This window comes from Entelurus aequoreus, linkage group LG04 (assembly GCF_033978785.1).
Source record: "Entelurus aequoreus isolate RoL-2023_Sb linkage group LG04, RoL_Eaeq_v1.1, whole genome shotgun sequence".
In the NCBI taxonomy this organism is placed as follows: domain Eukaryota; kingdom Metazoa; phylum Chordata; class Actinopteri; order Syngnathiformes; family Syngnathidae; genus Entelurus; species Entelurus aequoreus.
In genome coordinates, this window is record NC_084734.1 from 49,886,868 (window position 1) to 49,903,085 (window position 16,218).

Sequence of the window (16,218 nt, forward strand, 5' to 3'; positions counted from 1 at the left end):
ACGACTGACCAATCACTATCATTTGAAGGCGGGACAACATGGCGGACTCTAACCGCCAGGAAGCTAGTTTTTATCCTAAATCTATGCCATTTACTTTTACATAACTACAGTAATGGCATTTTTTAGCTCTGACGTGAACCTCATTGTTAAATCTATGAGGGCCCCTTTTAAAATCTTAGTTTGAAGTTTTTGTGCAGCCCAACTTTAGCAGTCTGAAGTTAGGGTGAATGGGCGACAACAACCCCAACAACGTGGCATCCGTTTAGAAAGGACGCAAGCTGTGATGAAAAGGTGGAACTGGAGAGAAAGAGAAGGTCGGGGCCCGCGAAGAGGACAAGGAGCCAGTCGGAACCGTGGACGGTACCAAGGAAAGCGGCCAAGACCTTCATGGGACGACCGGTGGTGCGTTTATGGACCTGTTTTTGTGCTAGGGTAGTAACCAAGTACCACCTTTGAAAAAACTTAGCTCTCCAAGTACCACCATAATAACCAACATTCAAATACAGTAGCGTAGTTGGCCTAAGCATTCATTCAAAACAAGGCAACGGTTTTAGTATATTTAATATGTTTGGCACAGTTTGAGAATCACTGTGCTAGAACATTTCATACATGTTGATCTGTGGCGCACTGACAGCAAGTTATGTAAATATCAATTGTAAAAGTTTGGCATCTATTCATAGGAATGGGTATGGTAGAAAAAACTTAGCTATCTAAGTACCACCAAAATGACCAACATTCAAATACAGTAGCATAGTAGGCCTAAGCATTAATTCAAAACAAGGCAACGGTTTTAGTATATTTAATATTTTTGGCCACTGTAACACAGTTTGAACAGTAACATTGTGTTTGGATATAGGAAAATAACACATTTTATGTTAATCAATTGATTATTTGGCGTACCACAAAGATCACAGTTTGAGAATCACTGTGCTAGAACATTGCAAACATGTTGATCTGTGGAGCACTGACAGCGAGTTATTTAAATATCAATTGTAAAAGTTTGACTTCTATTCACAGGAATGGGTATGGCGATGGAGGTCGATCTTTCAGAAGATCTCAGACTACATCTGACGACCAATCTAGCACGTCTTCCTCCTCGAGAAGCAGTGCAGCACCTGGTTAGTGAATTAAAATCAATCTTACTTGTGTAACTTACCTACATCTCACTTCGGTGTATTATCAATCAATCAATAAGTCCATCAAAGTTTATTTATATGGCCCTTAATCACAAGTGTCTCAAAGAGCTGCACAAGCCACAACGACATCGTCGGCTCAGATCCCACATCAGGGCAAGAAAAAACTCAACCCAAGCCCCACCCTGAGCGACCAGTGCAATGGACGTTGAGTGGATCTAGTTAGTGTGAAAGTCCAGTCCATAGTGGGGCCAGCAAGCGATCATCTTGAGTGGAGACAAGTCAGCAGTGCAGAGACGTCCCCAACTGACGCACAGATGAGTGGTCAACCCCGGGTCCCAACTTTGAGCAGCTAGCGCGTCATCTGTGGTCACCTAATAACCTCTCCACGCAGGAGAGGGGAGCAGAGCAGAAAAGAGACAGCAGATCAACTGGTCTAAAAGGGGGGTCAATTTTAAGGCTATCATGTACAAATGAGTTTTTAGATCGGACTTAAATGCTTCTGGTGAGGTAGCATCTCTAACTGTTACCGGTAGGGCATTCCAGAGTTCTGGAGCCCGGATAGCAACGCACTATAGCCCGCAGACTTTTTGGGGCTCTGGGAATCACTAATAAGCCGGAGTTCTTTGAACACAGATTTCATGCCGGGATGTCTGGTACAATACAAACAGCAAGATAGGATGGAGCTAGACCGTTTAGTATTTTATTCGTAAGTAGTAAAACCTTAAAGTCGCATTTTAAGTGCACAGGAAGCCAGTGCAGGTGAGTCAATGTAGGCGTAATATGATCAAACTTTCTTGTTCTTGTCAAAAGTCTAGCAGCTGCATTTTGTACCAACTGTAATCTTTTAATGCTAGACATAGAGAGGCCCGAATTAAACATAATTTAAAAAAGAATCCTATCCTCACCTATGGTCATGAGCTTTGGGTTATAACTGAAAGGACAGGATCACGGGTACAAGCGACCAAAGTGAGTTTCCTCCGTCGGATGGCAGGGCTCTCCTTTAGAGATGATAGGGTGAGAAGCTCTGTCATTGGTTAGGAGCTGAGTGCTGCTCCTCCACATCCAGAGGAGCCAGATGAGATGATTGGGCATCTGATCAGGATGCCCCCCAGATGCTTACCTGGGGTGGTGTTTACGTCCGACCAGTAGGAGGCCTCGGGGTAGACCCAGGACACGTTGGGGAAACTATGTCTCTCAGCCTACCTGGGAACACCTCGGGATCCCCCGGGAGGAACTGGACAAAGTGGCTGGGGAGAGGGGAGTCTGGGCTTCTCTGCTTAGGCTACTGCCCCACAGATACACATTCACATACATATTTAGCACTCTGATGTGCACAATTGAATAGCTTAGTTGCTCAGACAGCAATCGGTTTATACAAGTTTTGATTGGGGTACGACGTAAATATGTCTTGTATTCATGTTAACATTTAGGGATTAGCGCACCAGTTGTCTAGTAGTTATCAGTTAGCAATTAGTGGCTCTAACTTTGTTCTCCATGAAATGAGCAGTATCACAAGTCCATGAGTTTTTGGAATTGTGGTTATCAATCACAGTTTCACAATATTTTTAATTTGAAATGTTAATCCTAACCATTGGGAGTTTTACCGTGGTTTATTGTTAATGCCAGTAATCGTTACATCCCAACAGAACTACCAGGTTTCTACTTTGACCCGGAGAAGAACCGATACTTCCGCTTGTTGCCGGGACACAACAACTGCAACCCTTTGACCCGCGAGCATCTCCAGGAGAAGGATCGAGAGAAGGAGAGAAAAAGGATGCTGGTGGAGGATGGCAAGAGCAGAAAAGTACTACTTTGACCTACGTAGACCGACATTCATTAGTCTCTCCAGGATTTCGCAGGCTTTTTTTTGCAAATTTTGCGGTTTAAAATGCTTGAATTCGTGGCAGCTTTCTCACAAAGCAAAAGTTCTCATGTTTTGAGGCTTTTTTCCCTCAATAACATTGACAACTTGTGATTTTGTGAGGACTGGGGTGGGTGATGTCGGTACACTGTTGATTAGGTAGACAATAAGGTTGTCAAAAGTACTACTTCGACAGAAAGTCAATTCCAATATAAAAAAAATTTCAGCATCGCCAGTATCGAATACTGTACACTTTTCCTCGGCGTATGAGCACTGAGTCAGCGCCGGAGAAGAGCACCTTTTGTCTTTACAAAAATGGTCCAGTGTTTTCATGTATTTATACGTGGAAGTCTGTCACAAATACGGATTTGCCACTTTTGGTTCGCGCTCGCCCATAAACAAATTGTTATAGAAGAGTGTTATTGTAGCATAACTGTAAGTGTGGCGTAACTTGGCCTTTACAACACACCTCATACGCGCCTAGTTTGCCAGAGAATAAGACGTAGCAGAAATTATCTGTGATGCACTTTAGCCACTAGAGGTATATAATAAAAATTAAGGAGAGGTGTTTCTTGTGTCATGCATTTATTCACTAATCAGATAGAAGTGGTCACAAAAGTCACCACAAGCCCAGGGAGTGTGCATCACCGCAGTAGCTAGAAAACCTCCAAAAACGTGAAGCCTACCTTTCTCACTTCCAAAAGGGCTATGAAAACAGCTTAGAGACACTCTTATGTCATTTGGCAACACTTTAAACACTGCTGCTTTACTTTTTTCATCAGGAAGGCAAAGTTTGGCCTGGGGGACATTCGGAATGCAGCTCTTTTTTATTGCACACTGTAGAAATAAACAACAAAAATGTAAAAATAGAGCAAACATGCATAATGTGATGAAAAAAGGCTGAAATGTTGACACCAATAAGGAATAAAAACAAAGACGTATCTTTAAATAAATAGTTTTGCATTTTTTATTAGCCTATTTAATTACAAATAACATGTCACACTACTACCATTGACAGAATAATAAAAACAAATACTGGTTTATATACTGTACTTGAAGAATACACATCACTGCTGTTCTTTTTCAAATGTAAAATAGTTGACTATTGTTATTTATGATCATATTTATTTAACACAGTATTAATTGTTTTGATTTACTGGGAGTTTGTAGAACACTACATTAAAAAAAAAAAAGAACAGCATTGTTACTTCCTGGCAGCTGGTAGTTCAATTTAAAATATGCAAGACAATGTTGAAGCAGAGTGGTCTCAATTACTTGACAATTTTAAACACTTTTCAACAAAGTAGTATACATAAAAGTACATAGCTTCAATTTGTTTGGTTTATCGTGGTATCGAATAGGTATCAAGAATCGTGGAAATTCATAGATATCGTATCGACTACTGAAATTCTGGTATGGTGGCCTATTAGACAGTTGATGTGCGCATTTAAGTGTTTCTCTGGGACAAAGCAGATTGGCGAAAACGACAATAATGAATCCAAATATGCGGGGAAGTTGCGGAACTTGCGTGAGTTGGCGCCATGGCAAAATCCTGGAGGGTCTGACTAAAATGTGACAAAATCAAATGAGTGTTATCTCTTCATAGAAAGCCCCCAGAGCAGGACTGAACACTTTGTTGCTGCTGCAGAAACAACGTCTGGGCCTTCTATCTGACATGTCCTACTGCAGGTACTGCAGACGAATGTGTTCCTAATGAAGTGTCCCACAAGTAATTCATTAACTATCCACAATGAGCATTGTCCAAGTGTGTTACTGTGGCTCCTGTGCATTTGCAGGCGGGTCCATGAAGGAAAGATAAGCGCCATGAGACGCCACAGACTGCAGACGCAGACCTCAGACAACTTCCGGCACATCATGGTCAGTGACTATGCCAAAGCAAATTTTTCAGACTGTAAGTGCAGTTAACATCGATTTTGAAGTATTGTTGGACTTGTTGCTTCCTCAGGCAGACTTTGCCTGCGAGCAAGTGTTGACAGTCAACGACATGTCTCACGGTGGCTGCAGCTACGGCTTCATGAGCTTCAGCAGCAGCAGACATGGGTCTTTGAGGGTGGAAACGTGTGACAACCTTTATGTGACCAATCAAAAGGCATTTTGCAATCCAATCATGCACAATCTATTGAAATGAAAAATCAATTTGTAGATTTACAGGAGATGTCATCGTAATTGTTGTCAATTCATCTTTATTCTGTTCCAGGTGAATTGCCTCTGCTGGGCCTCTGTCAACTACCCAAACTCTCACGTGTTGTATCTTTCAGATGTTGTGTTACTTGTGTACTTTTTTATTTTAATTTTTCTTGCTTCCTACAAGCAGTTTGTTTATAGTGTGCCCCTTGACCTAATGTCAGGCTGTGTCTGGTGGGGGCGGCAGACACACCCGGCTGTGTTACTCTACTCCCGGCTTCACTCTTCAGCAACTTCAGCCCAGGTTACATCACTTTTTTCATCCCCATATTTTCTCTCACATAAACACTATATTGCCAAAAGTATTTGGCCACCTGCCTTGACTCACATATGAACTTGAAGTGCCATCCCATTCCTAACCCATAGGGTTCAATATGATGTTGGTCCACCTTTTGCAGCTATTACAGCTTCAACTCTTCTGGGAAGGCTGTCCACAAGGTTGCGGAGTGTGTTTATAGGACCATTCGAGAAGGCCTGGCTCTCAGTCTCCGTTCTAATTCATCCCAAAGGTTTTTTATCGGGTTCAGGTCAGGACTCTGTGCAGGCCAGTCAAGTTCATCCACACCAGACTGTCATCCATGTCTTTATGGACCTTGCTTTTTGCACTGGTGCTCAGTCATGTTGGAAAGGAAGGGGCCCGCTCCAAACTGTTCCTACAAGGTTGGGAGCATGGAATTGTCCAAAATGTATCCTAGGGTATTCAAAGTTCCTTTCACTGGAACTAAGGGGCCAAGCCCAACTCCTGAAAAACAACCCCACACCATAATTCCTCCTCCACCAAATGTCATACTCGGCACAATGCAGTCTGAAATGTAGCGTTCTCCTGGCAACCTCCAAACCCAGACTCGTCCATCAGAATGCCAGATGGAAAAGCGTGATTCATCACTCCAGAGAACGTGTCTCCACTGCTCTATAGTCCATCGGCGACGTGCTTTACACCAGTGGTCCCCAACCACCGGGCCGCGGCCCAGTACTGGTCCGTGGATCGATTGGTACCGGGCCGCACAAGAAATTAAAAAAATAATAATAATAATTATTATTATTGTATTTTATTTTTTTTATTAAATCAACATAAAAAACAGAAGATACACTTACAATTAGTGCACCAACCCAAAAAACCTTCCTCCCCCATTAATTCACACTCATTCGCACAAAAGGGTTGTTTCTTTCTGTTATTAATATTCCTGGTTCCTACATTATATATCAATATAGATCAATACAGTCTGCAGGGATACAGTCCGTAAGCACGCATGATTGTATTTATGACCAAAAAAAATAAAAATACCATAAATATTGGTCAATACCGATATTATTCCGATACGATATCAGCAGGAATCATATATACTTTTATTATTTTGTAGTGTGGAATGTTAGAAAAGGTCTGATCAAGTCAATTTAGTCAAACAAAGAATAATGGTTGGTATAAAAACACTAACCTACGATATGTATTAATAACGGTCTGGAATGGACATGTGCTGTGTTTAAATTTAAATGGATTGGTAATTTTTGGGGGGCAACACATAATGGTCACAATAATTCATGAAGTTAAACTCATGACGCAGTAAATTTAATGATGCAGACACGTTTGTGACTAAATGCTTTCTAATATGCTTCTACCTTGGAGACTTAGTATGTATAAGTAATATGCAACTATAATTATTTGATACTCGTTTATATTGACAAATGTGCTGTTTTAGACTACATTATTGTTCAGTTATGTGCTTAGATGTTGTATAACATCTACCTCCTAGTAGCCTATTGCATGCCACAATACAAGAAAAGACCAACCTCGTGTGCTTATTGGGGGACATTTAGATGTTAACTGGCTGTCCAGCTTTGCACAAGTAAACACGTTGCAGGACTGCTTGAATCGGAGATTATAGCACACATTTTACATGCAAACACATATAATCCCATACTTGATGTTTTTTTTGATGATATTGGACTAATAAATGATATCAATATCGGCTCAGGACACCCCTGATAATTTGTCTTGGCTCATCATATATGTTAACAACCGCTGGTGTAACCCGGGGACACATCTCCGTGAAGAAGGTCTTGTGTTGCCTGGAACTGGAGCTACTAGCTGTTAGCCTCCGGCCATACTATCTGCAGAGGGAGTTCAGTCACGTGATCTCCGTCTGTGTTTACATTCCCCCAAGGGCAGATGCAGCCAATGCATGTGAGATGATCCACGCCATCACATCAAGGCTACAGACAAAACATCCTGAGGCTTTTTTCATCATTTCTGGGAACTTCATTCATGCTACTTTGGACTCACTGTTAGCTGCTTTTGACCAGGCTGTGGATTGTCCCACGAGAAACAACAGGACAATTGACCTACTGTATGCTAATGTCAGGGATGCATACAAGGTCACACCCCTCCCCCCACTAGGGAAGTCTGACCACAATCTTGTACATTTGCAGCCAAAATACACTCCCCTGGTCCAAAGACAGCCTCTTAACACTTGCTCTGTGAGGAGGTGGTCCCCTGAAATGGAAGATGCCCTCAGGGACTGCTACAACACCACAGACTGGGACGTGCTGCTTCCACAGGGTGAGGACATTGATGGGCTGACTCACTGTCTCACAGATTACCTCAACTTCTGTGTGGACGTGACCTGCCCTGCTAAGACTGTTCGGTGATACCCTAATAACAAACCCTGGGTAACACAAGAGGTTAAAGCTGTCCTCAACAAGAAGAAAGCTGCCTTCAGGAGTGGCGACAGGGAGGCAATGAGAGCAGCACAGTGGGAGGTGAAACAACGCGTGAGGGAGGTTAAGGACAGCTACAGGAAGAAGCTGGAGCAGAAGCTGCAGCAGAACAACATGAGGGAGGTCTGGGAAGGTGTGAAAACCATCACAGGCCACAAGATAAAGACCAGAGCTGTTGGGGGGACAATAGAGAGGGCCAATGAGATAAATAACTTCTTCAACCGGTTCAACCAGCCCGTGTCCTCTCCACCCCCCAGTCCCCATCGCAGCCACCCCCTCTTCTTCTCACCTCAACGCACCTCCCCCCCAGCCATGGCAACACCCCCCTCCACTACCTCTACGCAGACATTAGTCATCTCTGCGGACCAGGTCAGAGGTCAACTGAGGAAGCTACAGCCTAGGAAAGCAGCAGGCCCAGACAAGGTGTGCGCCCGACTCCTGAAGACCTGTGCTGCAGAACTGGGTGAACCACTCCAACGGATCTTCAACCTCAGCCTGCAGCTGGGGAGAGTGCCCACCCTCTGGAAGACGTCGTGCATCGTTTCAGTTCCCAAAAAGAACTGCCCCAGAGAGCTAAACGACTACAGACCAGTGGCGCTCACTTCTTATATAATGAAGACAATGGAGCAGCTCTTTCTCAGCCTCCTCAGACCACAGGTGCAACATGCCCAGGACAGCCTGCAGTTTGTGTACCAGGCAGGCGTTGGTGTGGAGGATGCTATCCTTTACCTGCTGCACCGAGCCCACTCACACCTGGATAAGGGAAATGGAACTGTGAGGATCCTGTTCCTGGACTTCTCGAGTGCCTTTAATACTATCCAGCCTCGCCTTCTCCAGGACAGGCTGGACCGAATGCGAGTGGACCCCTGCCTGGTTGCCTGGATTTCGAACTACCTCACTGATAGGCCACAGTACGTGAGACTGAAGGACATCACATCTGACACTTTGATCAGCAGCACCGGAGCACCGCAGGGAACGGTGCTAGCCCCTCTTCTCTTCATCCTGTACACCGCTGACTTCTGCTACAACTCAGAGCTGTGTCACATCCAGAAGTATGCGGATGACACAGCCATCGTCGGGTGCATCAGGGATGGCAGAGAGGAGGAGTTTCGGAACCTGGTGAGGGATTTTGCTGACTGGTGCCACAGGAACCTCTTGCAGCTCAATCCGTCAAAGACCAAGGAGCTGGTCATTGACTTTGGGAGGTGGAGTCCAAAGTCACAACCTATTGTGATCGAGGGAGTCGAGGTACAGACCGTGGACTCATTCAAGTACCTCGGGGTGTGGGTGGACAATAAGCTGGACTGGACTGTTAACACGGACCACTTGTACAGGAAAGGACAGAGCAGGCTATACTTCCTGAGGAGGCTGTGCTCCTTCAACATTGTAAAAAACTCTTGTGGATGTACTACCAGTCTGTGGTTGCCAGTGTTCTGTACTACATTGTAGTGTGCTGGGGGTCAGTACATCTTAGAAGGACAGCTCCAGACTGGAGAAACTGATCAGGCGGGACGGTTCGACGATCGGAATAAAACTGGACTCACTGGTGACGGTGGCAGAGAAGAGGACTCTGGAAAAACTAGTGAGCATCCTGGATGATGCCAGCCACCCTCTGCATACCGTTGTCAGTAGCCAGAGGAGCCTGTTCAGTGCTAGGCTGCTTCATCCCAAGTTCAGGACTAATAGACTCAAAAACTCCTTTGTCCCACACGCCATTAGACTGTACAACTCAACTCTGGGGGGGAGGGATGGTACTCGGATGACAGGGGATGCAAAACAATAACAGTGCAATACTTTTTCATAACATGGTCACTACTGTCTAGTTTCTCTTGTTATATTCTTATTTTACTGTTATATTTGTATTCTCATTGTTGCTTTTTATTTTTATTCTTATTGTAATATTTTTCTATTTTGTTTCCATTTATACCCCTATTATTTACTTTTTACTTTTTAAATTCGATCTCAACTCTGTACACTGCTGCTGGAATTTTTATTTTCCTAAGGGAACTCTCCTGAAGGAATCAATAAAGTACTATCTATCTATCTATCTATCTATCTATCTATCTATCTATTATAGCGCAGGTTTCCTTGAAAAACTGTCCCTTTTCATCAGCAGATCAACCAGGGATGCTGTGCAGCTTTAAGATGTCTACAGCCTGGTCTTGTGCTTGGTGTTTACATCCACAGTTTGACAAGATGTTCAGTGCAGGTCAGTGTAATCTGTTATTAGAGGTTTCATATTGTACAACAATGTAAAATATCTGTCAACCATTTTAACTAAGTGTCAGAGGTGCAGCAATAGCGTATTAAAAGTGTCTTATCCAAACTCTGACCTTAATGCTGCAATGTAGACAGTTTAAAAGTGCTTGTCATAAGCCCTACTGGCAACACACTGATTTGTGTGTCTGTAGCTTTAATGCTAATTAGCTATGTGAACTGTACTTGCTGCCTCCTCATTTTGTTTTATTCTAACTGATCTTTTTTTTTTTAACATGGTAAGTGAATAAGTTTGCTTTTGTAGTTAATTCCCATTATTTCTGCACAATACCTCAGATATGGTAAGACTGGTGACCAGTAGAGGATATGAAGGGATTTTTGATATTCCAGAACATATTTTGCTTTAATCATTATTGACATATTTTTTGCCAATTTATGATGTATACATTTTTAAGAGATTTCCAGTTCATATCTCTTTCTCATTTTCTCTATTACACCCAAAATTTGGTTTATTTTACTTTTTCAATGACAACTTTATCCATTTGTATTTGTGTTTGACTTTTTCTTCTACTGTCACTGATTTGCAATATTTTTGTTTTACTGCGATTCAAGCACAGTCTGTTTTTGTCAAACCATGTCTTCAATTTGTTCATTTCTTCTGTTATTATTTGTATTAGCTTCCGTGTGTTCTCTCCTGAACAAAACGCAGACGTTATGTCGTGTGTTTACCTTGCACAAGACAGTGACGTTCCAGTGTTGTTCGAGAACCTTCACTTCTCCTACTTGTCTTCTTTCCGGGTTGTGGGGAAAGCGATGTAAAAGCTTTCCACAATTCTCGCGGGTGGGGCAGCCCCATACTGCACAACAGGGCATCCTTACACGTCGAAAAACTAACGAAGAAGCTCCGCAAACACATAGGATTAGCTCAAAGTTGGTCGCAGTCATGGCGCTCTGTAGTCACTAGAGTTCCGTTTGACCAATAATTGAGATCGCCTGAAACCGGGTTGGCCATGCTCTCTTTATACACAACTCTGTATGAAACAAACAGAAGATGTCTGAAGCTGAAGTCATAGAGAAGTTTGTTAAATGCAAAAATTATGACTAAAGTGGTAAAGCTGTGTTTTCATTTGCACTTTGATTTCATTGACAGTTTAGTTAAGAAACATGTTCATCATTAATTTAGTTTATTTATTTTGGCACAAGATAATTGTTCTGTATGTAAATGTACTTTTCGTCAGTTATTTATGAGTCTGTATTGTGCATATTTGCTTAGTACTTATAACGTAAGCCTGACCTAAGCCTAAGGTTTATGTGTTAAATGGATACTAATCTTTGTGATTTACACAAGGTTTCATATCAACATTATCAATACAAGATTGTAAACTGTAGTTAGAATAATCGATTAAATTAAGAGTAAGATAACTAATTCTGTGTTAATATTTGACTGGGCCCTGGGCCCCTCTGTAGTGGAAAAGTTTGTCCCCAAGTTCAAAAGAACCCCTGTCATACAAAACAACGTACCTTGAGGAGTGGGACAGGAGCACAAATACTTTAAACCAGGGGTTCCCAAACTACGGCCCACGGGCTGGACTCGGCCCGCCAGCGTCCAAAATCAGGCCCGAAGGAAGTCCCAAGTATTAAAAAAATAATATATATATTTATTTATATATTATATATATATATATATTATATATATATTTATTTATACTTATCCACTTTGTACCGCTTGCTACTCACGGTGTCTCCTAGTCGCTCAAGCAAATCATATTGTCTAAAAATGCATTTTCTCATAGATAACGTGACATTATCGCACGCTCGGAAAGTGCGCTATATATATATCTTATATATATATATATATATATATATATATATATATATATATATATATATATATATATATATATATATATATATATATATATATTAGATATATATGCATATATATATATGCATATATATCTAATATATATATATATATATATATATATATATATATATGCATATATATCTAATATATATATATATATATATAAAACTAATATATATATATATCTAATATATATATATGCATATAATATATATATATATATATATATCTGTAATATATATATATATAATATATACATATGTATATATATATATATATATATATACATATATATATATATATATATATATATATATATATATATATATATACACAGCCTGGCCCCCGGCCAAATTGTTTTAACCCAATGCGGCCCCCGAGTCAAAAAGTTTGGGGACCCCTGCTTTAAACACTAGCATAGCTGTGTTAGCTACATGCTGACTTTACATTTTACCAGCAACATCAAGTTTTAGCCTGTTGGATGAAGAAAAACAGAGCTCCAGGCTGCATTTGATGCGGATGTTTTCTTCATGTTGTCGTTTGAGAGCTTCTCTCAGAAATAGCACACACAAGTGAAGAAGATAATGGATTTTTCTCACGTTTGGTGCTCATAAACTGGCTCTAAAGGAGGAGTGTCCGAAATGCGGCACAGGGGCCATTTGCGGCTAGCAGAAAATTGTTTAATGGCTGCCGGCACATTCTAAAATTATTACTAAAAAACTGAATTTTGAAAAAACATAGAAAGTGGAATAAAAGAGGAAACCGGTGTAGTGTTGAAATAAAACAATGTTGACGAGTCCATTTTTACTTTGAAAATAATGTATATATTTTACTGGTATTAAAAGAAAGAAAAAATCTAAATGGCCCTCGCATCCTTTGATTTTTCAGTTTGCGGCTCTCCGTGAAAAACGTTTGGACACCCCTGCTTGAGAGACATGTTACTGTATTATTAAAAAGTACATTTTGCATAATAGTTAACTTTTAAAATGATAAATGGGTTATACTTGTATAGCGCTTTTCTACCTTCAAGGTACTCAAATCGCTTTGACAGTATTTCCACATTCACCCATTCACACACACATTCACACACTGATGGCGGGAGCTGCCATGCAAGGCGCTAACCAGCACCCATCAGGAGCAAGGGTGAAGTGTCTTGCCCAAGGACACAACGGACGTGACTAGGATGGTAGAAGGTGGGGATTGAACCCCAGCAACCCTCTGATTGCTGGCACAGCCACTCTACCAACTTCACCACGCCGTCCCTTTTAAGTGTCCGTGTGTGTTGACATATTTCACACAGGTCTGTCTCATAAGGTGATCGTGCAACATACCGTCACGGGACAAAAACAAACACTCAGCGTTGGAAGCGACGTCCTGGCTCAGCAATTTTGTGCTCAAGTGAGTCAAGAGCATTTATTAGGTTGTTATTCGAACTATCTCGTGACATGCAACTCTTTACTGACTTTGTCCAGACTCCTGTGCTGTTTAACGGCTGCCGATCAGGCGAGATTTTCGGCACAGACCTGCGACAGCTTGGCGGACGCAACGACCACAGAGACGCAAAGACCACCAGCTTCCAGCAGGAGTCGGCTATCACGTGTGTGCGTGTGTTGCAGGATGAGAACTACCTGGTGGCTGCAGACATGTCGGGCCAGGTCAGAAATCATGACTCTTAAGACGGGACCATGAGAGACTCAGAGCTGATTTACCAATGTGTGCAGATCAAGTTGTGGGACATACGAGTCATAAAGCCAGTGCAGGAGTACAGGGGCCACTACAACGAGCACAGCCGCCTCCCCGTCCATATCAGCGAGCCAGAGGGGCTTCTCTTGGCAGGTAGGAGAACTAATCTATCTGAGAAGTGCCAAATTGTTTTTCATGAGGCCTCTTCTTGTCTCAGTGGGCCAAGACTGCCACACCAGGTTGTGGAGCCTGAGGGATGGCCAGCTGCTGAGGACAATCCCATCACCCCACCCGGCTGCGAACGACGGCATACCGAGCGTCGTCTACTCCTCCAACATCGGCGGTCGCAGGGGGCTCCCCGGCCTGCTGATGGCCGTCAAGCAGGACGTCTTCTACTTTTCTTACAGTGCAGACTACCATGAAAGTGGAGAGATGCTGGACATTTAGAAGACAGGACACTTCATTAGGTACACTGGCTTTATAGAAAAAAAAATGCAAAGTTTTGATCATTACATCTTCATATTGTGGTTCATACTGAAAACTAATCCTAGCTACATCTCCATCTAGGTGACTTGAAAGTGTTAATAAAAACATAAGAGTTTGCAGTTTATTCCATGAGTGACTTAAAGCACATTGCAACTGGCTCAGCAACAAAAGCATTTTGTCCTAAAATCCAAACCCAAAAAATATCAAACTACTCCTTGAGATTGTGTCCTTGGCAGATATACTTTATCGATAATAATACAAAATATTGATTTTGTTAGCATCTTTTAAGATTCAAGTCCTCAGCTCTCATCATGCCTTGATTGAGCTTCAAAATGAGCTAAAAAACTAAACGCAAAGCAGGTTTTGAGGTTCCAGCCTCAAAGATGGCTTCAAGTTATCATATTGCTAATGTCACACTGCAGAAAGTAAAAAAAGACATTTTGTAAATAAAACAAGTGAAACAGTCTTTCCAAAGCTCTTCTATTATTAGCCACCTTTTTTGAATGCACTAACTACAAAGGCTTGTAGCATTATTGTAGTTTTATGTGTAATCGTGTGCATATAAAAATATATACATTATATATATATATATAAAATGTATATATATATACATATGTATGTATATATATATATAATGTATATATATATAAAATGTATATATACATACATATATATATATATAAAATGTATATATATATACATATGTATATATATATATAATATATATATTTATAAATATATATACATATGTATATTTATATATATTTTTATATATACATATGTATATGTATGTCGGAATGCATCTATGTTAAGTACAACAATGTTCTGATTGTTAGCTAAAAAAAAGGCAAGGAAGCAAAAGCTCATGGAGCAAAAAGGTTAAAATTAAAAGGTTTCTTTCCAAATACATGTGCAAAAGTCTGAAGACATCATTATTGTTGCAATGCTATAGTCACTGTAGTGTGCAATGTTGTGTCTCTACTCCTGTTTGTGTTGATAGGTGATCCGACCTCTTGTCCCAAAGTCAATTGGCTGCAGGGGACCCTCCTCCCAACAATAACACTAAGTAGGGATTGTCCACAACTTGGTTATATCGCTTGTTCTCTCCTTTTCATAGACCTTGTTCACACCGCAGGTAAAAATTTTTGTCATATGTGACCTGTATCTAATTTTTTCATGTCAATGTGAACAGTGCAATTCCAAATGTTGTCAAATCTGACCCAGGCAGTTATGTTTCTGATGCAACTGCAGTCTGAACGATCAAGTCGTGTTCATCCAACCTAGCAACGGACGTTGTACATCATTATTTGGCAAAATACTAAAAGAAATAGTATGATGACCACAAAATGGGTGAAAATATGTTTTAGAACTCATGCCAACATCACTTCATTGCTCCTCCACACGCTCCTCGAAACACATATTGAAGAAAATGCCCACAAACTGCAAGAGGCAAAATTAATCTCTTATGCAAAAATAATTTGGTTAAAAAAATTTGCTGAAAATCCTTGAAATTGCCACAAATGTGCCAGGAGTGAAACGTTCTGGAATTGGAGAAATGTTTACTTCAGTGAACACACTGCATTGTGTGTGATGTCATTACATGTGTGTCACTTCAGGGACACATTTTGTTGACATTACAAAACACTTTATGACTACATAAAAAGATGGGATTTAACAAAACATCCGAATTAAGAGTTTACCCTGCAGTGTGAACGTAGCCTTTAGTCACCAACTGATTGACTGCAAGTACAAACTGGAAATGCCACCAAAATGTCTTGTTTTGATGCTCCTGCTAGAGTTCGCCAGTCTTCTGGCTGCAAACGCTGCACACCCTCACGGGGTGATCCCACCCCCTCGAGGGCACGGTGCGCCGCTCCTGCGAGCAGTCCTCGCACACGCCTTGACCGCAGGCGCGGCAGTGGTGGATGGAGAGGCGAGAGGCGGAGAACTCCCTCTGGCAGCTGCAGCAGGAGTGAATGTCCTGATCTGGGACCCAGTAGGCGGGGCGTGCGGCATCCTTCACCAAGCCTGACAAGACAGCAGCGGAG

General features: G+C 41.6%; 2 protein-coding genes across 4 annotated transcripts in view; one reads left to right on the plus strand and one right to left on the minus strand.

Annotated features, from left to right (window-relative positions):
• wdr21 (WD repeat domain 21) lies at positions 1 to 15,416 on the plus strand. Of its 3 annotated transcripts, XM_062045135.1 has the most exons (14): positions 1 to 402; positions 1,018 to 1,118; positions 2,783 to 2,940; positions 4,604 to 4,686; positions 4,794 to 4,875; positions 4,964 to 5,107; positions 5,216 to 5,265; positions 5,367 to 5,446; positions 10,031 to 10,126; positions 13,302 to 13,399; positions 13,474 to 13,656; positions 13,723 to 13,837; positions 13,902 to 14,151; positions 15,171 to 15,416. In XM_062045135.1, exons 1-13 carry the CDS (start codon positions 284 to 286, stop codon positions 14,129 to 14,131), a joined length of 1,539 nt encoding a protein of 512 aa, XP_061901119.1. In that variant the 5' UTR covers positions 1 to 283; the 3' UTR covers positions 14,132 to 14,151; positions 15,171 to 15,416. The 3 variants fall into 3 exon arrangements, with proteins under 3 accessions (XP_061901119.1, XP_061901117.1, XP_061901120.1); XM_062045133.1 differs by lacking the exon at positions 15,171 to 15,416 and having other exon boundaries at positions 13,902 to 14,636; XM_062045136.1 differs by lacking the exon at positions 15,171 to 15,416 and having other exon boundaries at positions 10,034 to 10,126; positions 13,902 to 14,635.
• Positions 14,953 to 16,218, minus strand: part of zfyve1 (zinc finger, FYVE domain containing 1) — a 12,712-nt gene continuing 11,446 nt past the window's right edge. Inside the window, exon 12 of the mRNA XM_062045132.1 lies at positions 14,953 to 16,198. Coding sequence (XP_061901116.1) covers positions 15,963 to 16,198 — 236 coding nt within the window. The 3' untranslated portion in view covers positions 14,953 to 15,962. The remainder of the gene's footprint in view (positions 16,199 to 16,218) is intronic.